Below are 27698 nucleotides of genomic sequence, written 5' to 3' on the forward strand. Positions count from 1 at the left end.
TTATAGTATAAATGAGAACTTAAAATTAACTAAAGTGTTGTATGTTTCGGAACTCACTGATCCTTCTTCAGCGATTCTTGCAGATATTTATGTCGTTAGATTGATGATATTTTCTTATGATGTGTGATGATGTAATACGGACATGCTGATATAACAATTACAGTTTGGATTAATACTTATTATTTATAATATTACATGTTTTTATTCTATTACATAATCAAACTATGATTAAAGGTTGAAGGAGTGTTTTATGTAAATAACACATTGGAACGATTAATGTTTGATGAGTTGCGCAGTGTGCGCATGTCAGCCAGGTGCAGTTGGTGGCTTTCTTCCTAGAATGAAACAGATTGCTAATGTGGCTGCTTTGCCTGGTATTGTATGGAGATCTGTTGGATTACCAGATGTACACTCAGGATATGACTTTGCTATTGGTAAAATATATATCATCTTCTGTTTTTTATATTTCTTTTTTTAACACATGTAGAATTTATAATAATTTGTAATATAATTTATATAATCTATAATTATCTATATCAAATGAATGAAATAATAAAAGGGTATTGCATTTAGGTAATATGGCAGCATTTGATATGGACGATCCAAAGTCAGTTGTATCACCCAGTGGTGTAGGCTTTGACATTAATTGTGGTGTTCGTTTGTTACGAACAAATTTATTCGAGAGTGATGTCTTGCCAGAAAAAGTAATATCATTTTTTTTTTAATAATTGACCTTTCTAATTTTATACATTACAAAATAATAATAATGTGTACATCTGCGATATACATTTTATTTAATACAAACATTTCTTTCCAGGAACAACTTGCTCAAAGTATGTTTGATCACATTCCAGTTGATGTTTGATCTAAAGGAATTATACCAATGAATGCACGGGATTTAGAGGAAGCATTAGAAATGGGAATGGATTGGTCTTTGAGAGAAGGTAAGAGAAAAAAATATGATAAAAACAAAAGTTTTACTGATGAAATATATACTAAATAATAAAAATACTTGTATAAAATGTACTTAGGTTACATTTGGGCTGAAGATAAAGAACACTGTGAAGAATATGGAAGAATGCTTAATGCCCATCAATCAAAAATGTCCATGAGAGCTAAAAAAACGCGGACTTCCTCAAGTATGACATAACAGATATCTACAAAATTATATTGTTTAACAATCGGTTGCGTAATTTTTCTATTAAACATATTTTATTGAATTTTTATATGAGAGTTTTTAAAGTTGCTGCTTAATGATTACAAATCTGAAGTCAAAATTTAAAAAATTAAAATGGCTAGATAAAAAATTAACTAAATTAATAATAATTATTATTAGTAAATAAAGAAAACAGTAAACATTAAATAATTGTAAATACAAGTAAATAAACCTCTCGGTGTCAAAACAATAAAAAGGATTAAGTGAAGATTTGAGAGATATCGATAAATGTAAATAAGATATCAGTTACATAAAAATTAAAATAAAATTACATCAAAATCAATCTTATACATAACATTTATTGATTTTGATGTAATTATATTTTAATTTTTATATAACTGATATCTTATTTACATTTATCGATATCTCTCGAATTGCCCTTTACTTAATCCTTTTTAAAATAATTGTATATTTACTATTTACACATAAAATTTTATAAATAAAAATATTATAGACTTCTGATTTGAGAGAAATCTGCAATCAAAATTTGACAATACAACTTTTTTTTTTTAAATATTGTTGAAAATTATTGAAGATATAAAAAATGAAAAAGATCATATAATAGTAACTAAACTTTCTTCCATATAATTTAAAGACGTGCTAATTTTAATTGATCTTTTATTTCTAACTTATAGTTAATGTAAAATTAATATTTTTGTTATTAATGTAAATACACACTAATCTTAGAAACATAACTATACCAAATATGTAATAGAAATTAATTATTTAATGAAGCATACAAAACTGTGATGAGAGAAAGATGTATGTCCTGTACAAAGAACACTATATAACAAAGAGTTAAATATTTATTAGGAATGCATAGGAACCACAAATTTATTGGAGGGCAAAGAGCCAAGTAAATTAATGAACTATTTAATTCAAATAATCATACATATACATACAAACGTTTCGACTCCGATCGGGTCATTTTCAATGTAACAAATTAAAAAATTATTTTACATTGAAATAAAAATTGCAAAAATTCTTCGTTAAGTATAATTTCAAAATTTAGTAAAATAATTTTTAATTTTGTTACATTGAAAATGATCCGATCGGAGTCGAAACGTTTGTATGTATATGTATGATTATTTGATTTAAATAATTCGTTAATTTACTTGGCTCTTTGCTCTCTTTATATTTACTTTGTTTTAGACATATAGAGCCTTATCATTAATTATTAAATTTTATATTAGTTAGATACATTAGGAGCTGGAAACCATTATGCAGAGATTCAAGCAGTAGATGAAATATATGATAAATGGGCTGCATATAAAATGGAAATATTGGTATTGAAGAAAAAGGACAAATTTGTGTTATGATTCATTCAGGAAGCAGAGGATTTGGCCATCAAGTGCTACAGGTTATAAATTATACGTGTGTTTTGTTTCTTTTTCTCTTTATATACATATACATGCGTGCAATTACCTATTGAAAATTGTTTTATACAACAAAGTAACATTTCAGATGCACTTGTACAAATGGAAAAAGCTATGAAATGTGACAATATTGAAACCAATGATAGGCAGCTTGCATGTGCTCATATTAAATCTCAAGAAGGTCAAGATTATTTGAAAGCAATGACAGCTGCTGCCAATTTTGCTTGGGTTAATAGAAGTTCTATGACATTTTTTAGCCGACAGGTACCTTAAAGAAATGTACATTATATATAAATAGTAATTAATAGAAATATAAAATAGTACACAATGTATCTATATTTTAATAGGCATTTGCAAAACAATATAACTCGTCTCCTGATGATTTAGATATGCATATTATTTATGATGTATCTCATAATGTTGCCAAAATAGAAGAGCATTTAGTTGAAGGAAAACAAAAAACATTTTTAGTTCATAGAAAGGTAAGCGTTTATACTTTACAACTGTGAATGATGGTTTAATTTTGATATTAATAAATGTAACAATTCTTATCAAATGTATATAAATGTATTTTATTTGAAGGGTTCAACAAGAGCCTTCCCACCGCATCATCCTTCGATTCCAGGTCGACTCCAGGGTGTAGATTATCAGGTTAACCAGTTTTAATCGGTAGTACAATGGGTACATGTAGTTATGTTTTGACTGGGACAGAACAGGGTATGAAAGAAACATTTGGATGAACATGGTGCCGTAAGTATAGAAATTTTATCAATTATATGTATAATTTATATCATTGTAATTTTAACTTTACATAATATCAAAATATTAAAAAATTTTTCAAACTTTCATAAGAAATAATTTAGATATGATAGCCCTGATGAGCCAACGCAGATAAAGATGCGTAAAATAATAATTTATTATAAAGTTATGTGATATAAATTTGTGATAGTTGATGAATCATTCAGGGTTGCCACAAGTCAGGGAAATGTCAGGGTATTTCAAAAATGCGTCAGTAAAGTCAGGAAAAGTCAGGGATTTAGCACACTTTTCAGGAAAAATAAAATAGCTGTAAAGAAATTTATTTATATCACGACGCCACAATCGATAAAATCATTTCGCTTTGTTCTTCAAGCCAACTCGGTTGCTAAAAAAAAGATCTTTGTTTACAAAAATTTCAGAATTGAAGACTAAGAAGGTAAAACTTTTAGCAGAAAAGACTAATGAACTAAGTGCTCTTGATGAAGAAATAACATCACTGATGTCATTAACATTCGATTAAAAAGCTTGTACAATTTTTTATGTTGCAGTATTTAAATTTTCTTTAAGTATTTGAAATTTTAGTTATGTTAAAAAGCTAACGTAAAGATTTAACTTGTAAAAATTTAAAATACTTTACTAAAAACATCGAAATTTTAAAATTGTCTGTTTTTTTGTTTTATATAAGAAAGTTCTATGTCACTTATAAACAAGTGAGTAAAATAAATGTTATTATTCTATAATTTTATGATTTTTCTTTCAAATATGTTAACTTTTATAAGCAGATTGAGATTTTAATAAACAGGACATAATTTTGATAAAAAAGAAACTGTATTCATTGATTTATGTTCCTTATATTTTAAGTACAATAGAGCTAAAAGAAAGAGAGGAAGACAAAAAGAATCATGTTCATACATAAAAGGAAAAGACAAAAAGTACTATTAACTTAACGATAAAATGTAGTATCAGCAACATTAATAGTATTATTTATTAATAGTATTAATAGTATTATTATTACAACATTAATTACACTGTTACGTTAAATTACTCGATCAACAAAATATTTAACAATTTTTAAATCAGAACGAAAATACAAAAACTATTTCAAAATATTTATTATTGAAAGTCAGGGAAAATTACAAAATTTTGTCAGTAAAATCAGGGAAATGTCAGGAAATTTTAGGATGAAAAATTTGTGGCAACCTTGATTGGAAAAGAGCAAGTATGGAACAAAAGACATACTGAAAAATAATGTCGCATTATCAGCCACATTTAATCCACAATCGATTAAATATAATAATATTTTCAATATCTATGTACATAATAGTTTTCTTATTAAGATTTATTTCGTAGAGCATCAACATATAAGATATAATCCATTAAGAGGAGAATGGGTACTAGTATCACCACATCGTACGAAGCGACCATGGGGAGGTCAGATAGAATCTAGTACAGCTTCCAGATTACGATCCCAATAATCCACTTTGTCCAGGAAACGTTAGAGAAGTTAGATTTGATTTATATTTTGTTTATAATATAAACTTTTAATATCTGCAAATTTTAATGGATTTTCCAAGGTTTTGCCATAGGAAATTAATACTTTATTCCCACTTACATGTTCCTCAGTTGTAGTCGATAAATCATTTTCCATGGTAAAACGTTGGAACATCTCATAAAATGTCTCATTCTGTACAAATAACATTTTGCTGTTTTAATTCGTATCATTAAAATGTTAAAATTTTTGATTTTATTTGTAAAAGGATACTTTGCTATGATCATTTTAGTATTTTATCGCTATTCATTTAGTATTCTATTTTATTTATATTAATATTGTATTATTCTTCATGTATAGAAATTTTTTGTAACAAAATTTTAAAATATTACATATTTCATATAATACTAAATAGAAGTTTTTTTTTTCATAATGAAGCAATTCCTTGATCAAATCCATGTTATGATTAATGTATGAATTAATTAACAATTAATTTTTTAATGTTATCTGTTTTGTTCAATTGCTATTAATTCATTGAAGATTGATGTTTTGTACTACAGGTGACTCCAATGTACCAAAATACTTTCTCTTTCATGAATGACTTTCCTGCTTTACTAGAATCGGTACCAAATCCACTAAAACCTGATGATGAATTGTTTCAAATAGGACCTGTTAAAGGTACCTGCAAAGTAATGTGTTTTCATCCAAAGTCAAATGTAACGATAGCACTGATGAAGATCCATGAAATCAAGGAAGTAATCAAACAGTGAGTAACTTTGTATAATGCTTGTGCATTCAGAAAGACATTATTAGTGTGCGTTATTTATGTTGTTTTATCTTTATCGTTCAACATAAAATAAGAATAGAGAAATAGAATGATACAAAAAAAAAAATTGTTCCTCTCTCACGATCCGTTCAACTCAATCCAATTACCTCCTGGGGTGTGTTCAGATTCCTTACTCAGAGTAGAAATATTTACCCGACCCCGTTCAGATAGTATCTGAGTAATTATTTTTTGACTCGGTAGACTGCGTTCAGATCGCTAAGTTAGGGCGACTGTTACCAACGCCGATTAACTTAATCGACGATTAAGTCCATTGGAATTGACCAATCGCATTTATTATTTAGTTTTGACGACAGTCGCGATTGGTTAATTCCAATGGACTAATCGTCGATTAAGTTAATCGGCGTTGGTAACAGTCGCCCTAAACGTTCAGAGCCACCTGTTACTCGGAGTGAATCAGCCGAGTTAGAATCGAAACTCTAGATAACTCAACCCTGGGTCGTCAGGTTGGGAATCTGAACACACCCCTGAAGGTAGCAAAATCCGATTAAGCTAGGGATTTTTTTGAAATGCACCACCTGAGCTGCAGATTAGAAATTCGATCATTTATCGTAAACACCCTAGATGTAGGTTTGAATATCCCCACTACTGGTCACGTGACCCATTTAGTTCCAATTTTGGTGCCACAGAACCAGGTGGCGCGAATCTGCCAAGATAGGAGTTTGACCCCCCTGGCCAAAGAAGAAGAAGATGGCGATAGCGTCTCTTTAATTTAAAAGATCGTAACGAACTTTTACACGTCGGTCATAATTTTGCATAATTTATTAAAGAGTGAAAAACCGTTACAGTTATTACGACCATCTTAACAAGCATTAAAAATTAAACTGACTTATATAATAATGAAGTCCGCGTAAGTATTGTAAAATTAATTTAATTCTGTGTTCAAGCTCGATGAATGTCCTCTTGAATGTGTTAAATATTCGCTTGAAAATTTTAAGAGACTAAATTGAAAGTAAAACAATAAATGTAGCTTCCGTACTATTATATAATGTTTCAGACGTTCTAAAACTCCAGCTCGTAAGCCAATCAGTCGGCTAAAGGGGTCAAATATGGTGTCTAAAGATCCCGTGCAGGTTTATTGTCGTTTACGTCCAATGCAATCTCCAACAGATGTATCATGCATGAGAATTGCATCTGACATGATGACGATAGTGATAACGCCTCCGGAATCAGCAGCCAACTTTCGTACCATAATTAATAAGGAGATACAAACGACATTTAGTCATGTATTTATGTCTCATGTAACGCAAAGAGAGATATTTAAAACTGTTGCCCTTCCTCTGGTTAAAAATCTTATTCATGGAAGAAATGGTCTCCTATTTACATATGGTGTAACAGGTAGTGGAAAAACATATACGATGACTGGAGAATCGCAAGATACTGGTATCATGCCACGATGCTTGGATGTTATTTTTAATACTATTGCCAATTATCAAACAAAAAAGTTTGTCTTTAAACCAGATAAACTAAATGGTTTTGATGTACAAAGTCAGACTGATGCTATGCTGGATAGGCAGCATGAACTTCACGCAGGTCTATCGCATAGAGGAAGATTTGATAATAAATATCGTAAGATAGACAGCGATGGAGATAGTAATCCTATAATGGCTCATGAACGTAATGAGTCTCAAAATGTATCAGTTGAGCCAGATAATGCATATGCTGTATTTGTCACGTATGTTGAAATATACAACAACAGTGTATATGACTTGTTGGATGAAGACGATATCAGAACCAAGACACTACAGAGTAAAATAGTAAGGGAAGATGGCAACAAAAATATGTATGTACATGCCGTTACAGAAATTGAAGTAAAAAGTGCAGAAGAAGCTTTTGAACTATTTCAACGTGGACAACGGAAAAGACGCGTCGCACACACAGCATTGAATGCAGAGTCGAGTAGATCACATAGCGTTTTCACCATCAGACTTGTACAGGTACAACATCTTTTTAACAACACCTTTTCCTCAGTCTCTTGCTAGAGGCCACATAATGATCCCTTCTGCATATATCTTCAGACCAGGGAATGGAAGTAACGAAGTTACAGTTACAAGTTACTTTTTTAGTAATTTTACTGGTAACTGCGCTACTTTCTTTTTTTTTTTTTAATAACTGTAATGGTAACGTAGTTACATTTTTTGGATAATGGTAACGAAATTTACAGTTACTTTTATTGTTACTTTGCATATGATTGGACTCGTTATTCTGTTATATAACAATTACATGTCATTAATTATGATAGCTATAAATGTGGTTGTAGGACATTTTTGGTTGGAGAGTATTTTTATTTAATACAGTACAAGCTACATTTAGTTTAACTTAATCTAAACATTATACACATTTTGTTCTAATTGAGCTGTGTACAAAGCTTTACTCTGTACATTTCTGTGTACATTCATGTTGAGCAAATGGAAAACATCCCTTTTTGCAAACCTTCTGTTATATATTTTAATTATAGTGTTATAATTTTCTTTCTATCAAAATATTTGATTTACAGCTAAAAGTATAGATTAAGTAAAAATATAACTGTATTATAATAAAGAGATTATGTGTATTTCTTAATTTTCCTTTTAATTTCTAACTTATATTGTGATTCAGATAGTCCTATACAATCCTACATAATCTTCTAGTTTTCTACAAAGTATAAAAAAATTCCTGACATAATTTAGCTGTTAACTACTGTAGCGATCCTGAAGTGATCTTTGACAGCCGAGAAATATATACAGTACCCTTATTTTAGGAATTATTTTGCACTTCTATCTTCTATGTGATACATCGGACATATATGTATATCTTAGTTTGCTACATATTTTACAGGTTTTAGAATTACGAAATTGTGTTTAAAAAAAAAACTAAAGAATAAAACTATACATAGTGTCAGTGTTATAAATGCTATATATACATATATATATATTGCTTTTATTAACGTTTAAACAAAAAATACTGCAAAAGTACATTTTCAGACTGATTTTTAAAAAGTAACGGAAAAGTAACGAAAAGTTACCTTTCGAGTAACGGTAACTTGTTACTTCTTTTACTCGGTAACGAGTAACTGTAACTTGTTACTTTTAAAAAGTAACTTTCCATTCCCTGTATCTTCTGATATGTAAGACCTATATCCGTCTCTATCAATGTAGATTAACTTTAATCTTGGTTTAAACTGCTTTTTCTAGTTTTAGAAAAGGATGAAGAGTAAGTTAAAACAAGATTAAAGTTAATTGACATTGATGATAGAAAAAAAAACAGGCATTACAGTTTTTGTTGTTGGATTCATATAATCATATCAGAAGAGTATAATCATATCAGAAGAAATAATATAGCAAAGATACTCTTATTAGTTTGCTATTGCCTTCCTAAAGGTGGCAAAATTTGATATGCGTTTTTTGCATGGATTTGAACACCAATCTTTGGCTAGAGAGCAGTCACACAGCTCTCTGGTCCACAAACACCTACTTTCAAGCCTTAGACCCAGTGTGAGGGAATAGTAATAGCGATAGAAATAACACGATTTCAACCTATCAGGAATCGGATACATCTGAATATACCTACATAATTTCAAATAGATTGAAATTATGTTTCTATTGCTGTTCTATTCTCTCACATTGTGTCTGAGAGGCTTCAGAGATATTTTAAAATACAATCAATTGCATTTTAATCGCTTACTATTTAACTGCGTATTTTAGGCACCTTTGGATGGTGAAGGCGAACAAGTAATACAAGATAAACGAGTTGTTTGTGTAAGTCAGCTATCTTTAGTAGATCTAGCAGGCAGCGAGCGAACGAACCGCACTAAAAATACCGGTCAACGTTTACGAGAAGCAGGTAGGACATTTCATTTGTATTTATGGAATTTATGAAAAAGCTTTTGGACAACAAGCTTGTACTTTTGCAGGAAACATCAATAACTCTTTAATGACTCTGCGATCATGTTTGGAAATTTTAAGAGAGAATCAGAGTCAGGGTACAAATAAAATAGTTCCTTATCGAGATTCTAAGCTTACACATTTATTCAAAAACTATTTCGATGGGGAAGGACAAGTCAGAATGATAGTCTGTATAAATCCAAGAGCGGATGATTATGACGAAACTATTGTAAGTATGTAATAGAGTAAGATGTGTTAAATATGCAAAGTGATTCAGTTCAACCGCAGAAGTTGGCATGTATATACATATTTCTCATGAAAAAGTGAGTTGCAAATGTTAATAGTAAAATGTTGTGAAATTAATAGTTTTAAAACAGTGAGCATTTGAAAATAATCAACCACAGAGCATGAATTTTGCGCCGTCAGGAGCGCGGCGCAATTAAGCGATCGGCCGTGCGAATGTTGATGGGCGTATCGCTAAACAGCACGATACCGAACGAGTATTGCAAAGGTTCGCGAAATCTACGACGCAAATTTTATGCCCTGTGGTTGGGTATTTTCAAATGCTCACCGTTTGAAAATATTGATGCCACAACATTTTGCTGTTAACATTTTCAACTCAGTTTTTCATGAGGAATATGTATGTGTCGACTCCTGCGATTCAACTGAATCACCCATATAGAAAGTTTTATAACAATGAATATTAAATAGCACAATACATCTAGCATCGTAGCTCTACTAGCCCTTATTAATAGAGTTGAATTTATTAAATATATATATATATAAGGAAATGCAAAGTTGACATTAATTCCTTCAATGTTTAATATATAGCAAGTCATGAAATTTGCGGAAATGACTCAAGAAGTGCATATTGCAAGGTCTAATCCTGTAAAATTGGATCTCGGTTTCACTCCTGGTAGAAGACAAGCGAATAAGGTAATAATTTTGGCTTATATAATATTTCCTAATTTCAGAATATGCACACTTACACGCGTGTGTTAATGCAAATTTTATTGTTCTCTTTAGATATTCAAAGAAGCAAGAAGCAAATTGGAGAAAGAAGGCCGACCAGAAGCAGCTGATTTGAACATTGATCTAGGCCTGGTATACAGGTATTGCAACAGTTGACCGAACGGGATTCTAATGCCCATTTCCACCAATGTAGATCAACTTTAATTTCGGTTCAATTTGCTCTTAGTCTTTTTCTAGTTCTAAAAATTAGAAAACGATGAACAGTAAGTTAAACCGAGATTAAAGTTAATCTACATTGGTGGAAACGGGCATAATTCGAATTCTTTTTCTCTCTTTTTGCTTTTTTTTTTTCATAAATTGTCGCATAATATAATCGAATGTTTAAATATTATTTTAGTTTAGGGGGATCATTTCCTCAATTAGAAACCGTTGCTTCGGACAATGATCAAATAATACAATCTTTAATACAATACTTGGAACAACGTATCAACAAGCGCAATATACTTCGTGCAGATTTACACAAAAAACGTGAGATATATTCAGTTTTAGCAAAATTATCTTACTAATGGTGTATAATAATAATAATAATAATAATGATGATAATGATAACAACAATAATAATAGGACCTGCATTTCATTTACAGAAGAAGATTTTAGACGAACATTAATGGGAATAGAGCAAGAAAATGTAAATTTAAAAATTGAAGTAGCTTCGTTAAGAGCTGCAAGTACACAGCAAAAAAGAAAGATATCTGCATTAGAAGGACATGTCTGCAAATCAGAAACGCAAATAGATGTTCTTTTGTGTAAATTAAACAGTGCTAATGAAAGGATTCAAATTTTGGAACAAGAGGTGGGCCTGATATTTATTAGTACTGAGCGCGTAAAAGCGTGTTTGTTTGCATGCTACATTAAGTTAAATAATATGTAATATATTGAAATTTATATCTTATTTTTGTTGTTTTTAATATATAATATATTCGTGTGTATATTTATATTATGTACGTATATACACAGCTAAAAGATCGGGACTTGGCATTAAATCAACGTTTAATAGATAAGCAAAGAGTGAAACAGAGATATAATACAAAAATACAAGTCGAGACAGACAAGTTAAACAAAGAATTCGAAATGAGACTGCGTCAACAACGTGAACACCTTCAGGTTAAATTTAATAAATGTTTACATATTTATAAAAATAAGAGTAATTATAATTATTCTGACTATTCTTATATTATTTTTTTAGAATCAAGTAAAAAAGAAAGATGATAAATTACGACTAGTACAACAAATTATAGTCGATGAAAATGACATTAATCCTACAATAGCATCAAAAAAGCATCAAGTTTCAGAATTGACAACGAGAGTAGTCAGTCCAGATAGAGATACCAGAGTAGCACGAAAGGTAATCTATTTTATGCGCAATTGAGGAGCTGGATTCTATAAGGGGATACGCATGGATTTTGCGGGATAAGTATTGTCCGCAGAGCTAATTTTGGACATCGCTCTAATTTCAATTTTGATGACTGATTCTTGTAGAAAATTTTATAGCACATTTTTTTTGTCTTTAAATAAAATTGGTAACTTTTTTGTTTTCAAGTTATAAACAAAGAAAAGTAATTTTTTTATGAAAAAAATTTCAATAGATTTTTGTATTCAACTCGCCATATCTCACACAAATATAAATATTTTTCTTTTAAATTTTAACAGAATAAACTTCAACATGTTTCTCGAAATATAGAGCATATAAAAAGTTTTCGAAACGTTTCACAGCCAAATGCTGAATTTTTCAAAATAATAATCTTGAATTTGTAATTTAATTCATTCGATTACAAAAGTTATCGTACGAATTTTCGATTTGTCAACTTTTACCGGTACTACAATTTTATTTATTAGTTAAGAAAGTTTTTTGGAAAGTTTTAGCTCTTTAAATATTATGGTTGTAAAGTATAATAATAACGATTTATATGTCGATCCAGCACGTTGCGCGCAACGTGAAAGTTTGAGCTGTTCGTTTCCGCGAAACAAGAGTATCAATAATGTATCAAAACATAATATATTATATTTAAGGGCTCTCAAAATCTTTTTCAACTTCTTAATTGTTTACAGTTACAAAATAAGAATTAGAGTATTATATTAATAAAAAATGTCAATAAAAATTGATCGATAGCGTATTTTTTAATCTATTAGGGAATATAAACATACTCCTTTCCGTTATATGTAATGAGATACCATTCTACGTTTCGCGGAAGCGAACGGCTCGAACTTCGCGTTGCACACAGTGCGCTACGTAATTGGATCGATATATAAATCGTTATTACTTTAGAACCATAATATTTAAAGAGTTAAAACTTTCCAAAAAAACTTCCTTAACAAAATTGTAGTACCGGTAAAAGTTGACAAATCGAAAATTCGTACAATAACTTTTGTGATCGAATGAATAAACCTATGAATGCGAGAAGATTATTTTAAAAAATTTAGCATTTGGCTGTGAAATGTTTCGAAAACTTTTTATATGCTCTATATTTCGAGAAACATATTGAAGTTTATTCTGTTAAAATTTCGAAGAAAAATATTCATATTTGGCTGAGATATGGCGAGTTGAACACAAAAATCTGTTGAAATTTTTTCATTAAAAAAATTACTTTTTTTATAACTTGAAAACAAAAAAAGTTACAAATTTTATTTAAAGACAAAAAAGATGCGCTATGAAATTTTCTACAAGAATCAGTCGTCAAAATTGAAACTAGAGCGACGTCTAAAATTAGTCCTGCGGACAATACTTGTCCCGCGAAATCCACGCGTATCCCCTTATAAAATTCAGCCCCTCAATTACTCTTTCCTCTTAAATATCTTTATTAGCTTGAAAATGTTTATGTATAAAAGTTGAAGAAAGTGAAAAAGGAAAAAAACACAATTTTGTTGTATGTAGGATAGAATACCCATTTCGAACCCGAGATATAGACGATCGCAAAGTGCCGACAGATGGATCGATCATAGACCTCAAACTCTTGTACCAGTTGGAACTGTATTGCAACCAATGATGCAAAGAAGGCGAAGCGTAACGCAACTTACTTCGCCAAAAGAAATTACGGATGGCGCATCTAGATATTGTCTTGTTGCACAAGAGCATGATACAGATGGAGAACTTGAAACAAAATTATATAAGGTTTCGTAATTTTGTATATTTCCATACAGCACAGAAAGATTTGCAAACACATTGCAGAATGATTCCGTTGTAACATTACAATATTGCATGCTGGATGCGAAATGTTGCTGAATCATGCTGCAAGATTCCAACAACATTAAGATGTCCGCTTTTTGAAATATTACAACGAAACGTTCCATCACATTCTAATATGATATATTTGGATAAATTTTTCATGGAGATTCTAAAATAAAAAGTATTTTCTGTACATATATTTCACTAACTTTAATTTTTCTACAAATCGTATTTCTAGTGCTTTCCAAAAGCAATTGCCCCAAGCAAATCATAAATATTATCTACAGTAACATAATAACATACAATTGCTTGATAAGTTAATCATGGAATAAGTTAATTGCAGTGATTCTTTTTAATTCGAAGATACTCCAAATCAATTGAAATTGATTAAAAAATAATGGTATAAAATTTATTGATAAAGTTCGGGCGCTGTTTATTCCTGCATGCGCATCCCCTCCACTCGATTCTCGACTGACTCTCGTTTTTTGATCTGGAAGCACTGGCGTAAATACATCGTTGGTCACATAAATTAATATTTTGATAAATCATTTTCAGCAGCTTAATTGCATTTTGTCTTATCCAATAATGATGCATTGATTGTATTCAAAGTCGACGTTATATAAGTTTTTAATTTCATATTTAAAATTAACATAAAATTTAGTTAATGTCGTCAAGTGGTCGTCAAATAATTTATTAATAAATTTTTTATTCAAATGAATTACATTAATTATTATATCATAAAAACGTTAAACTAAAAGACTGTATTACATAAATATTGTAAAAAATTATAATATTTTTATATTATTTTTATAGAAACAAATAATTACAGTTTTGCAATGTTTCTGGAATATTACAAGCATATTACTGACATCTTGCGGGCATATTGTTATTTTACATTTTTGTAATATCTCTGTAATGTTACATTGCAGTCTGGAATATTGTGATATTGCAGCAATTTTCTGTGCTGTATAGGGTTATATGTGTACAGAAAATATTGTGATGTAATCTTAATTAAAATATACAAGTTTTACTTTTTTTTTTCTATCAAACAGGGTGATATATTGCCAACAAGTGGTGGCGGAGCACAAGTAGTATTTAACGATATGGAATGTTTGAAACAATCATCCCCGAAAGCGAGGAAACGTACTGGACCTGACGAGGAGGGATTGGACCAAGTAGATATTTCTACATTGACAGAAATGAAAAGACCACGAGTATAATACTTTCATAACTGGACATGTAATTCACATCAAAAGAAATGAAACGTTCAGAACATGTGATATATTTGAGATATATATATATATATCTTTATTCATGCTTGCGATTTAATCAAAGACTATAATCTTTATATGATATAATTTTTGTATCAATTATTTTTATTATTTTTATAAGATCCGAGATAAACATCATTTTTATAACATCAGGAGACGCGGTAGCGTCTCCGGCCATGTTCAAAAAAACTGTGAACGCTACAAGTCTCTTATCCCGAGCCACCAAAGTCCATTTTTGGGAGGTGCATAACTATTAAAATATATCTAATATTCGTACGGAATAGTTATTTCTGAAATATATGACAATACAATGAATATTATTACACATTGTTATATACAGGGTGTTCGGTAAAAATCGTAACAACGCTTAAGGGTAGATTCCTGAGATCATTTTCAGACGAATTCTAGTACCTAGAGACGAAAATGTCTAGGCTTGAATAATTTTCGAATTGTAAGCACTGGAAGTTAGCGAAGAATATTGTCAAAAGTTCGCACCTAAACGCGCGAACTTCAGGCGCGGTATTCTTCGTTAATTTTAAGTGCTATTACATCCTTGACATTTTGGTATTAGAATTTTCGTCTCAAAATGCTCTCAGAAATCTATTCTCTTAAAGAATCTATCCTTAAGTATTATTATGGTCTTTACCAAATACCTTGTGTGTGCATGTGTATTTTATACACATAGGGTGTCCCGAAATTAAGTTCAAAACATTGCCATTGTGTACGCACTTGCATACCTTATTAGTTAAACTTTGAAAGTTTATACTTAAAAAACTACTTTATGAGAAAAATGGTTTACACTTTCATCATATAATTTTTCACGAAATTTCACGCTGCAATGATATTATTCTCGAATTTTGGAACACTCCAAATGTATATAAATGTGCGCGCGTGCGTGCGTGCATGTGTGTGTGTGTTTTAATTTAATGCCGTCAATTATTTAAACGGGACACTAATATAAAGATGAAAATCTCAGTAGTCTGTAAATACAAAAATATTATAAGGTATAGCTTTACAATAATTATTTAAATTGTAAAGACGTATGCGGGCGAACGGATGGATCCGGTAATGAATTAGTGCCTGAAGTATTTCTTCGTAAGTTTAAAAGACTACAATTGTATGAGATATATATGTATGTATGTATATGCAACAATCAAATTTTTTCGCGTTTTGTCACTTGTTGACAAATAACATTGCTTTTGCGACATATCGATTTATCAGATTCTCATTGCTGTTTTCCTTTACAAACGTTACAAATCCGTATGAGTTATGTTTATCAAATATCCCATTATATAACTAGTAAGTCATCTACTAATATCTACAAAATATAAGTATTATTTTAATACAATGAATTCGAACAAATTAAAGAATTATCAGTGAATTCTTGTGTAAAGCAATTCGTTTCTCTTACCGCAAATTTTTTAACTCTCCTTTGTGAGGTTTTTCCATAATTCCAGATTTTGATCATTGATACCATAATGGGATGATAAAATATTAAATACACGCGACGTGTCTAAGAAACGCATTAGGAATATTAAATAGAAATTGATCGACGATTATTACATGTACATTTCACTTTCGCTTATTTGTCCAGGAAGTATTGGAGCTAGCCGGGCATGCCGTTCATGTTGATCATCATTTATCTCATCGATAAGTTCGGTGTACGAATATCGTTATCTATTCCTTCTATTATGTTGACGCTTTCGGGAAATGCGGCTACATCTAGCAAGAGATGATCAGTATTAACCAAGATTAACGATAAGTTGATAAGTGTCAAATACAATTACTAATTATAATTAGGAATTCTCTTTTATTTTTTTCTGTTTTCAATTTTCTTGTTTTTCTACTTTAAAGAAAAGAAATTGTATAAAATTAAATTTGTAATTAAATCTCTCGCAAAGTTATGTATAAACTGAACGTACTATCTGCAGAGTTTTGTATAAACTAAACGTACACTATCTGCAGTTAATTTGATTTCGTTTCCATAATTATTATATAGCTGTACTCCATTGAAGCCAACGTAGTACGAGTCTTCTCATGTACAGAAAATTATTATTTGATAAACGAATCCGTGTGGCATCGATGGAGCTTCGTAGTTGGAATTGAAAGACTCTAGTTCTAAAATCAAACAATCAAATTTTTTAAGAAAAAAAAATGCTTGGGCTTTATCAAAACATGGAGATGCGGCATCGACTTGCACTAATTTCGTATCAAGTTTTTCTTAAAATACAGATAATTACCTACAAAATGAAAAAAAATCGTCTTGATACGATGAAAATTGACCGAGTTATGCGCATTTGAAAAATGGCAAAATTTTGTTGCGTAGTGTATTTTGATATAAACTTTTCTTGCGCAAGAATTGTTTACGTATTAACGTCGACTTAAGTATATTTTTAAGAAACTTAAAAAATTTAAAGCTCATAGCGCAGTAATTAGCAGCATATCCAATCGCTCCGTATCGAATCATGCGTTTCTTTTTCGAAATAATGATTTAGAGAAATTGAATCGGTATGATTCTGTGAAAAATGGATCGATTCCGAAAGAATCGCTTGAGAATAGATTCTTCAAGAGCAAAAAGAATCGATTCTCGATGCATCGATACAAGAATCGGCATCACTATTATAATGCTCTGTGTACGCTGAGAAGTTTATTTAAAACTTTCTCCCTGTCTGCAAAGTTAATGGAACTCGTTGAGACTGTAATTCTCTGAGCCTGAAGAAGAAGAGTCTACTGAACGCGATCATTTAACCAAGAAGAAGAATAGCGAATCAGTATGTATCCTAACCTGAATAGTCGTGAACTTTAACGATTATTATCTCGATTCGCGGAGCAGAGCGACGCTTTTTTTTGCTGGATTCTTTCCTTTTATGCAAAAACGCGTCGAATGAGTATAATTTTATCGATTTTTGGGGTGATCATCCTCCATTTGACCTTTACCTAAGATTTTTATTTTAAACATTTTTGTATTAAATATGTTATTCAAAATTATTATTGATATTTTTAATTTGACATTGATAATTATCATTTATTCTTTTTTATAACCAGTATAGCCAAGAGAGTATTAAAAAAAAAGATAAAACTTTGAATCATTCGGATTGATTATATTATACAATGGATAATATATCAATAGACACAAGTGAGGACAAATTAGTAGCAGAAATTTCCGAATTGCGTGAATTGTTACGTATGAAAGAGGCTAAACTAGCTCATTTGCGAAACAAAAAACAAGTTGTACAAGAATATGGTTTAAACAATGACGAAATTTGTAGATATAGTCGGCAGCTCTTTTTGAAAGAAGTTGGCGTGAAAGGTATGTCATAAGACTTTTATATTTAACATCTATAAGAAAAGTATAATAAATATCTTAATAAAATTTTATTTTACTATATTTTGTAACAATATCAATAACATTTATTCATATTGCAAAAATGAACAAGATGCCAATGTGAGCTGACACAGGTTATTGGTGTACACTTTTCTTACAATTTATTAAAAATAAATAAAACATATATGTTTCGACCTATGATCAAGATCCTTCTCAGTACAAAATATAATATAAAACTAATAATTAAATACAAAATTATGATGGAAACGCATACAACTATACTTGATTATTTAAATTCAGATGATAATGTCCAAATTCAAGTTAAACTTGTTCATCAAATTGTTAAATTTAATAATTGCCAAGTTTGGACGACTTTTTCGTATAGTTGTTTGTAGTACAAGTTCCATTAGACTCCTCAGTTTAATGAAATTTAAATAAAAATTATTAGACACGACATAACTGTTTGCAGACAGATGTAAAATGATCTTTTTACATCTTCTTGCCAACAGTTATGTGGATCTGGGTTCAATTCTGTCTACTCCCCTTATACGTGATTTTTCACGGTTAAAGAGAGATAGTTGATTGAAGATATTAATGTGTAAAAGTGTATAAGAGATAAATAGAGATAGTTGATAAAAAGAATAAGAGATGTTAAAGTGAAATAGAGAATTAAATAGTAAAAGAGATACCAAGGTTGAGATATAAGAGTGTAAATAGATATAAATGTATATAGTACAAGGTTTTACAAGTTTAGTGACAAAAGATTAAGAGAATTAAGAATTGGATTACGAGTTGATTATTCGAATTGGATTTTCATTGCGTCATATAGCCTAATGGTTAGGGCTGAAGACGTGTTATTTCCCTCATCCAAGGGTAACTTTAAAAAATAACTTTAATCTCGTTTTATATCTCGATCCGTAGGGTAGAGCGACGCTTATTTCTGCCAAATTCTTTCGTTTTATACAAAAACTCGTCGAATAAGCCTAATTTTATCGAAATCGGAGATGGCGGGGATATTCTTAATAATTATCATTTTTTATTTATATTATGTATAAAAAGAGACAATACATAATTTTTTTGACAGATTCTGATTTTTTTTAGGTCAAAAGAAGATAAAGGATAGCTCCGTACTTATTGTAGGAGCTGGTGGTCTTGGTTGCCCTGCAGCATTGTATTTAACATGCGCTGGTGTTGGTTGCATTGGCATAGTAGACTATGATGATGTTGAAATAAATAATCTTCATAGGCAAATATTATATACAGAAACAAGCATAGGTATTGCTAAAGTAATTGCAGCAGCAGAAAGTCTCAATCGGTATAACATTTTAAATTGTATATTTATTGAAATTAAATGAAAATTGTTTCTACTAAGTTTTTTGTGCTTGTAATAGTTTTTTTTATTTTTTAATTCATTGAAAAAAAAAAGAATTTGTTTATTTTGTATTTTTGTTCTCACAGGCTAAATAGTTACGTAAAGGTCATTCCCTATAAAATTCAACTGGATAGTAAAAATGCTTTAGATATTGTAACAAATTATGATGTTGTAATAGATGCTACAGATAATGTAGCTACTCGGTATTTGTTGAATGATGCATGTGTTTTGAGTGGTAAACCATTAGTTTCTGGAGCAGCATTGAGGTTTGAAGGGAATTTATCAGTATTTAATTACCAAAAAAATGGTCCTTGCTATAGATGTATATTTCCTGAACCACCACCACCAGAAACTGTAACGAACTGTGGAGATGGCGGTGTTTTTAGTACAGGTAAAGCTTTTCTATTTTATACCAAGTTCTATATATATATATATATCTATATTTATAGTTAAATATATATTATTTTTATTTTTTATCATTGAACATTAGCTGTAGGAACAATTGGGGTTTTGCAAGCACTGGAGACATTGAAAATAATACTTGATATGCCTGATGTTGCTTCAGGACGACTTTTATTATTCGATGGCACGGAAACTAAATTCCACAATGTACGTTTACGTCCCAAAAATACAAATTGTGTGATTTGTGGGGAAAACCGTGTTATACACAAATTAATAGACTATGAAAAATTTTGTGGTGCAAAGGCTAATGATAAAGATCCTAATTTAAATTTATTAAAGAAAGAAGAAAGAATATCAGTTGAAGAATATAATAAAATCATAAAAAAGGAATCAAAATCTCGCATAATGATTGATATACGATCACCTGAAGAATATCAAATCTGCCACTTAGAGGATTTCATTAATATTCCTTTCACACAGCTTAGCAAGAATAACAATTTAAAGCTAATAAAAGACAATATAAAGGAAGCACAAAAAGAGCATCATTTAGTGGATTGTAAGACATTTTATATTTCCATTTTATAAATTCTTTAGATAATTTTTTATATGATTAATATAAAATTAATCTTGAACTGTATTTATTTTTGTAGTATATCTTGTGTGCAGACGAGGAAATGATTCACAAAAGGCTGTTCAATATCTGAAAAAGATATTTACTGAAGATACTTTAAAAATAAGAGACATAATTGGAGGTATCCATGCTTGGAGTAATAAGATCGATCAAAAATTTCCTAAATATTAATATATAATGAAAATTGTGTCATGTGTTGTATGTATAATAATATATAAAAGTATGTACATATTTTAAATATATCTTTTATTGAATATTATCATCAAGATAATGTAATATAAAAATTTATTACATTTATAGATTTTTGTGTATGTGGTTATCGAAAATATATATATTTTATAAAATATGTATTTAGATATATATACCATATATATACTCATTTAATACTAAGGTAAATAATGCGCATATACCACTACAGTGGATCTTTTTTGTGAGAAATTGTCTTTAATATAATTCAATTACGGAAACGTTTTCGGTCATAAATGTGACCATCTTCATTAATTTATTCTAATATATTGTGAAGAATATCACGTAATTTTTGGCGTTTCGTTCCGGGCTTCCACAACTAGACTCGTCAGTAAGGCATTGTAGTGGAAGCCTACCTTATACGTCTGAGATAGTTGTTTGATCGAGATTCTATATAGAGATATACGCGTATCATAGCACTTGCGAGAATTTTTGCGAATACCGATAAACCTCTGATGGCGGATCGACGTAATATTCTTCACAATTTTATCTACAGTAATATATGTATTCCCCCCCTCCTATCTTGCGGAAACGCCAAAAATTACATGATATTCTTCGCAATATATTAGAATAAATTAATGAAGATGTGATATATGCTCATTATTTATCTTAGTATTATTTTCAAACCACATAATCAATCAATATAATTTTATACACATTTAATTCGAATATTTTTCTATTTCCTCCACAGTTAGGCTAGTTTCTGGATGCTTATAATGAGAATCTGATAAATCTCTTAATCTTTCTGCTGCTTGTTCCGGTGTTAGGTCCCTTTGTACTTGAGCTAAAAGCTCATAACCGACCATGTGCTTCTTTATCGTAGAAGAACGTAATAAAGGAGGTAAGTATATTCCATGAAAAGTCCAGTATGGATAATCATGGTTCTGATGTGGACCCATTGGAGCACCTTTAATTATATATTAATAAATCAGTAGTTGTAAATTGTGCTAGATTAAAATGATACATAAATAATAAATAGAATATCTGACAATTATTATTCTTTACCATGCCATCCCATCGAATATGGAAAAGAACAGTGAAAGAGATTATCATATTTCGTACATAATCTCTTCATGATGACAGCTAGAGATTCTTGTTGGTTGTCTGATAATTCTTGCATTCTAGTTACTTGCTTTTTAGGTAATATCATAGTTTCATATGGCCAAACTGCCCAGAATGGCACTACAATTATCCAATCACAATTTTCCATTACAATTCGATCCTGTAAATTTATATAACTGTGATTAAAATCGAATCAAATGATGGTAAAGATAAATCGCAATAATTACTCTTGAGCTTTTTCATATTGTATTAAAATTGGCATTATTTATAACAACCAACCTTTTTTAAAATTTCTTTCTGCATATAATCAATGAGAAGAGGTTTCTTATTACGTACATAAAAATCTTTGAGATATCCGTCTTTTATTCTAATTTCATTTGGTAAAAATGAGCTAGACCATATCTGACAGTGCGGGTGTGCATTGCTACAGCCCATCAGAGCGCCCCTATTTTCAAATATCTGGACCCAAGTCCATTTTTTACCCAAATCTAACATCTCATAGATCCATCTGTTGCATTATGCAATATTTATCTTTCAAAAGTAATGATTATTTGAGTGCATAGAGTGCGTTTGAGAAGATGCTATTAGTGCTATTTGTATCATTCTATTTCTCTATTCTTATTTTATGTTGAACGATAAAAATAAAACAACATAAATAACGCACACTAATAATGTCTTTCTGAATGCACAAGCATTATACAAAGTTACTCACTGTTTGATTACTTCCTTGATTTCATGGATCTTCATCAGTGCTATCGTTACATTTGACTTTGGATGAAAGCACATCACTTTGCAGATACCTTTAGCAGGTCCCATTTGAAACAATTCATCATCAGGTTTTGGTGGATTTGGTACCGATTCTAGTAAAGCAGGAAAGTCATTCACGAAAGAGAAAGTATTTTGGTACATTGGAGTCACCTATAGTACAAAACATCAATCTTCAATGAATTAATAGCAATTGAACAAAACAGATAACATTAAAAAAATTAATTGTTAATTAATTCATTCATTAATCATAGAAATGGATTTGATCAAGGAATTGCTTCATTATGAAAAAAAAAAACTTCTATTTAATATTATATGAAATATTTTAAAATTTTGTCACAAAAAATTTCTATACATGAAGAATAATACAATATTAATATAAATAAAATAGAATACTAAATGAATAGCGATAAAATACTAAAATGAACACAGCAAAGCATCCTTTTATCGAATAAAATCAAAAATTTTAACATTTTAATGATATGAATTAAAACAGCAAAATGTTATTTGTACAGAATGAGACATTTTATACGATGTTCCAACGTTTTACCATGGAAAATGATTTATCGACTACAATTGAGGAACATGTAAGAGGGAATAAAATATTAATTTCCTATGATAAAACACCTTGGAAAATCCATTAAAATTTGCAGATATTAAAAGTTTATATTATAAACAAAATATAAATCAAATCTAACTTCTCCACTAGCTCTAACGTTTCCTGGACATAGTGGATTATTGGGATCGTAATCTGGAAGCTCCTCATCTGTACTAGATTCTATTTGACCTCCCCATGGTCGCTTCATACGATGTGGTGATACTAGTACCCATTCTCCTCTCAATGGATTATATCTTATATGTTGATGCCCTACAAAATAAATCGTAATAAGAAAACTATTATGTACATAGATATTGAAAATATTATTATATTTAACCGATTGGATCAAATGTGGCTGATAATGCGACATTATTTTGTATGTCTTTTGTTCCATACATGCTCCTTTCCAATGATTTATCACCTATCACAAATTTATAGAATTAGATAATCTATTCTTTAGATTCTAAAGGATATTTTTGCATCATCAGAATATGACAAAAAAGAAGAAATTTACAAGAAATATGTTCTATTCATATATCAGTTTATACTAAAGCTGCAATATTATATAACAGAAGTTAGATTTTTATCATGTATTTGATTATATAATCTTATAATCTCTACATATTTTAAACTATATAAAAATATCATATTATAATATACAAAGTATTATTGTAATATAATTTCTACTCCATATTATTTAATTTTAAAAAATGGATAAAATATTTTAATAAACATAAATTCTCTAATTTTTGTAAAGAAAAATTATTGTATATCTTACATTAAAAATAATATAACATTAAATGTTTATAACATTATAATGAGACTTACTTTTCGCCAAAATTTTTGTGTAAAAAGTTCAGTGAACAACTGAAATTTCGACAGAAATTCTATTATGCTTGATAATAAGGGCGACTTTAAAGCCCAAGGCACAATGCAAGGGAATAGCGATAGCGATAAGTTTCAACCTATCAAAAATGTGTATTCCAGTGTATTCGATTTCTAATAAGTTGAAACTTATCGCTATTCCCTCGCATTGTGTTTCCAGCTTTACGGACCGATAATCATGGACATAGGGAAGATTCGAACCAAAAAATCATGGACATTACCGACACGATCGTGGACATTGGCTACATAGTTCAATGTACTTAATCACTGCTTCTGGATGCAGTCATAATATTTTCTGAAAGCAATCGGTTAGATGGCGTTCAAGAAAAAAAACAGAGAAAAAACCGTAAAATTCTTCACGTATTTATATTTTCAAAATGAAACGCCTTATATATACGTATGAAAAATATTTATATATTCTGCTGTATTACCTGAATGAAAAATGATTATCGACAATCCGTAAGTTGTTATTTTAATTTTAATTGTATGCATAGACTTCTGTCAATAATCGAATTAATTAAAGACATATCTTGAAAAAAAAAAACTTGTGTGATGATAATATCTCTGTAACAAAAAAAAAAAAAATAACCTATTAAACATATAAATTTCTATTGTAGAGCTCAGAGCTTAGGGAAAAAAATTTGCACGGATTATTATGCAGACATTTGAGTGACAAAATGTGCTGCTATTTGCTGAAATATTATTTAATCCGTCTTTATCTTCAAAGGCGTGGCCATCCTATATCAAGAATCAAGGTTTTGAGATGTATGCTCTGTGGTATTGGCATAATAATACTACTAGAATTTTTTGGAGCATTTGTGCACATATTTGAGGTCACGTATGATGACAACTTTGTATATCCATACGAAGGCAACGTACATGAATTTGTGAATGCTTTGCGACGTAATGAAAAACCTGAAGTCAAACCTATAAACGAGTATAAGTATGCTTTTACTTTAAAACAGCCACAAAAATGTAAGGAAAATGCAGACAGTACGTTTCGTATTGTATATATAGTAAAATCGGCTATAAAAAATTTTGATAGAAGAACTGCTATACGAAATTCATGGGGAATCGAAAAAAGATTCTTTGATGTGCCAACAAGAACTATTTTTGTGGTGGGTATGCATCCATATGACCAAGAAGTTGAGGCCAAATTAAAGCAAGAGGCAGGGATTTACAATGATATCGTGCAGGCAGATTTTGTAGATTCGTACTATAATAATACTATAAAAACGATGATGAGTTTCAAATGGTTAGTCAAGTACTGTCTCAATTCAAAGTTTTACATGTTTGTCGATGATGATATGTATGTATCTGTAAAAAATGTAGCAACATTTATTAGAAATCCAGCTAATTATCCATTTTATTTAATGGAATCCAGAAAAATCTACAGTGCACATAAAAGAGAAATTAAACAGTCGGATTTAATGGATCATAATGATATTAATTTTAATAATAAAAATAAAACATATGATTTAAAAATAAAAATGTCTTTTAAGAAAAATTCAACTATTCATAAATTTACAAATAATAATAGTCGGAGAAATAATATGCATGAGAAACAAGAACAGCTCAATGAAAATCGTAAAATGGAAAATGAACACTTGCTCAAGCTTTCAAACACATCTATGTCAACTAGAACAAAACGACAACTTTTTGATTTTGAATTACCAGATGATATTAGACTGTTTGCAGGATTCGTATTTACGCGATCTGCGCCACATCGACATAAATTTTCAAAATGGTATGTCACATTAAAAGAATACCCGTATCATTTATGGCCACCATATGTTACAGCTGGTGCATACATCCTGTCTAAAGAAGCTCTATTGGATTTGTACTACACCAGTTTCTACACCAAGCATTTCAGATTTGATGATATCTTTCTAGGTTTAGTGGCTAAGAAAGCTGATATAGTACCGTTTCACTGCGAAGAGTTTCACTTTTATAAGAAAGCTTATACAAAACATAGTTATACATATGTTATAACGTCTCATGGATATGGAGATTCAAACGAACTCTTACAGATATGGAACGAACAGAAAGCTCTCGGAAACGCTTAAATATACATAAACAATGCAAAAATTTTACAATTTATACTATTACATGAATTTAGAGACGATTAAGAGAGATGATTTCCTATTTAAGAATGGAAAACAAAGTATTACATTAGCATATATACATATATATCAGCATATATTAGTGAAAATATCATAATTGGTATGTGTATATCAATATTAAAAAAAAATATATATATATATAAATGTACATTATAAAATATAACAATTATGTAAAAACTTTTAATTTATTTTAAAGAATACTCTGTACTCTTTCTAGAATAGATTTCATCCTACATTTCAGTCTTCGTATATACATAGAATATACATATATATCCCCTAAATAAAAAAATCAAATTTATTAAATTTTTAGTACTATACATATTCAAACATAGCATTTAAATGAGACAGAATTATGCTCTAATAACACTTATTGTTACAATGAATTATGTGCTTAGTACTTATTCATTGCTCTAGTTTATAAATAGGATTATTGTTCAGTTATACCTTTTATTTAACTACATACACAGACTGATTAATACTTTCTTTCTAACATAATGAAATAATTTAATTAACATATATATGCAGTTAATAAATTGTACAGACTATAAAAAACTTGTGTATCTAAAATTAGATCACAATCAAAGCTTAAACTAAAGATATCTTCCGTTATATTGCAAACAAGCACCGTTAAGCACCCATTGTCAAAAGTGCGATTTTCTTGCATTCCCAGCTAAACACGTGTGACGATCTTTGTGCGCTTCAGAACGGTTACAGTGCACATTTTGCCGCTATATTCGATATATTCGTTATGGAAGGATTTAGCATTAATTTCGAAGTCAATAATGACACACTGAAACTTATTACTTGATGTAATAAAAATAATAATAAATAAAAAAATAACTAAAAGATTAATTTTTTCACAAAAATCTCAAAAATGTTTTTTTTAGTTTTATTTTTATTTTTTAACAATTTTATTACAGCTAAGACTTTTTCATAGTTCGAAATGCGCAGACGCGAACATGGGTGGGAGGATCGACCAAATTCGGGAAAGTCAAAAGTTTCATACAGTTTTGTACGCTTTACATTATGGCTTCATCATTTCCATTCGTAAAAGCAAATATTTCCCCTCTTGATGTTCCTGGTGCTGTGTTAATTTATAATTCAGTTCAAGAACACAGCGTAGAGTAATTAAAAAGATGGTTGAAATGTAGGAAGCAAAAAACAAACGGAAAAAAATGCGAATTAGTTGAGAGGTTATTTAGTCTTTTATATTTTTAATACGTCCTATTAAAATAATATGATTATATATTATGAAATAGTATTAATAATATTATTA

The 27698-nt window shown here is 29.8% G+C and overlaps 4 protein-coding genes and 2 pseudogenes across 5 annotated transcripts; 5 read left to right on the forward strand and 1 right to left on the reverse strand.

The window, feature by feature from the left end:
- The first annotated feature begins 234 nt into the window (after positions 1–234).
- LOC108781595 (tRNA-splicing ligase RtcB homolog) lies at positions 235–4888 on the forward strand (annotated as a pseudogene).
- LOC108781596 (probable galactose-1-phosphate uridylyltransferase) lies at positions 3335–6383 on the forward strand (annotated as a pseudogene).
- A 135-nt stretch (positions 6384–6518) lies between these two features.
- On the forward strand, positions 6519–15071 carry LOC108781604 (kinesin-like protein KIF23). The gene is made up of 12 exons (XM_018549620.1): positions 6519–6534; positions 6682–7621; positions 9368–9506; positions 9577–9776; positions 10379–10483; positions 10574–10659; positions 10917–11047; positions 11164–11372; positions 11537–11683; positions 11766–11924; positions 13452–13688; positions 14795–15071. Exons 1-12 carry the CDS (start codon positions 6524–6526, stop codon positions 14960–14962), a joined length of 2532 nt encoding a protein of 843 aa, XP_018405122.1. The 5' UTR covers positions 6519–6523; the 3' UTR covers positions 14963–15071.
- A 3015-nt stretch (positions 15072–18086) lies between these two features.
- On the forward strand, positions 18087–20914 carry Uba4 (Ubiquitin-like activating enzyme 4). The gene is made up of 5 exons (XM_018549636.1): positions 18087–18323; positions 19440–19653; positions 19797–20101; positions 20201–20668; positions 20763–20914. Exons 1-5 carry the CDS (start codon positions 18125–18127, stop codon positions 20912–20914), a joined length of 1338 nt encoding a protein of 445 aa, XP_018405138.1. The 5' UTR covers positions 18087–18124.
- Positions 20915–21147: 233 nt separating this feature from the next.
- Galt (Galactose-1-phosphate uridylyltransferase) lies at positions 21148–24415 on the reverse strand. Of its 2 annotated transcripts, none has more exons than XM_018549634.1 (7): positions 24243–24415; positions 23752–23835; positions 23515–23684; positions 22764–22969; positions 22388–22559; positions 21995–22211; positions 21148–21896 (listed from the first exon to the last, which is right to left on the reverse strand). In XM_018549634.1, exons 2-7 carry the CDS (start codon positions 23810–23812, stop codon positions 21649–21651), a joined length of 1074 nt encoding a protein of 357 aa, XP_018405136.1. In that variant the 5' UTR covers positions 23813–23835; positions 24243–24415; the 3' UTR covers positions 21148–21648. The 2 variants fall into 2 exon arrangements, with proteins under 2 accessions (XP_018405136.1, XP_018405135.1); XM_018549633.1 differs by having other exon boundaries at positions 22331–22559.
- Positions 24416–24680: 265 nt separating this feature from the next.
- LOC108781613 (beta-1,3-galactosyltransferase brn) lies at positions 24681–26446 on the forward strand. Its single transcript, XM_018549635.1, has 2 exons — positions 24681–24758; positions 24917–26446. Exons 1-2 carry the CDS (start codon positions 24735–24737, stop codon positions 26363–26365), a joined length of 1473 nt encoding a protein of 490 aa, XP_018405137.1. The 5' UTR covers positions 24681–24734; the 3' UTR covers positions 26366–26446.
- The last annotated feature ends 1252 nt before the right edge of the window (positions 26447–27698 follow it).

Source organism: Cyphomyrmex costatus, unplaced genomic scaffold, assembly GCF_001594065.2.
Source record: "Cyphomyrmex costatus isolate MS0001 unplaced genomic scaffold, Ccosl1.0 scaffold843, whole genome shotgun sequence".
NCBI lineage: Eukaryota > Metazoa > Arthropoda > Insecta > Hymenoptera > Formicidae > Cyphomyrmex > Cyphomyrmex costatus.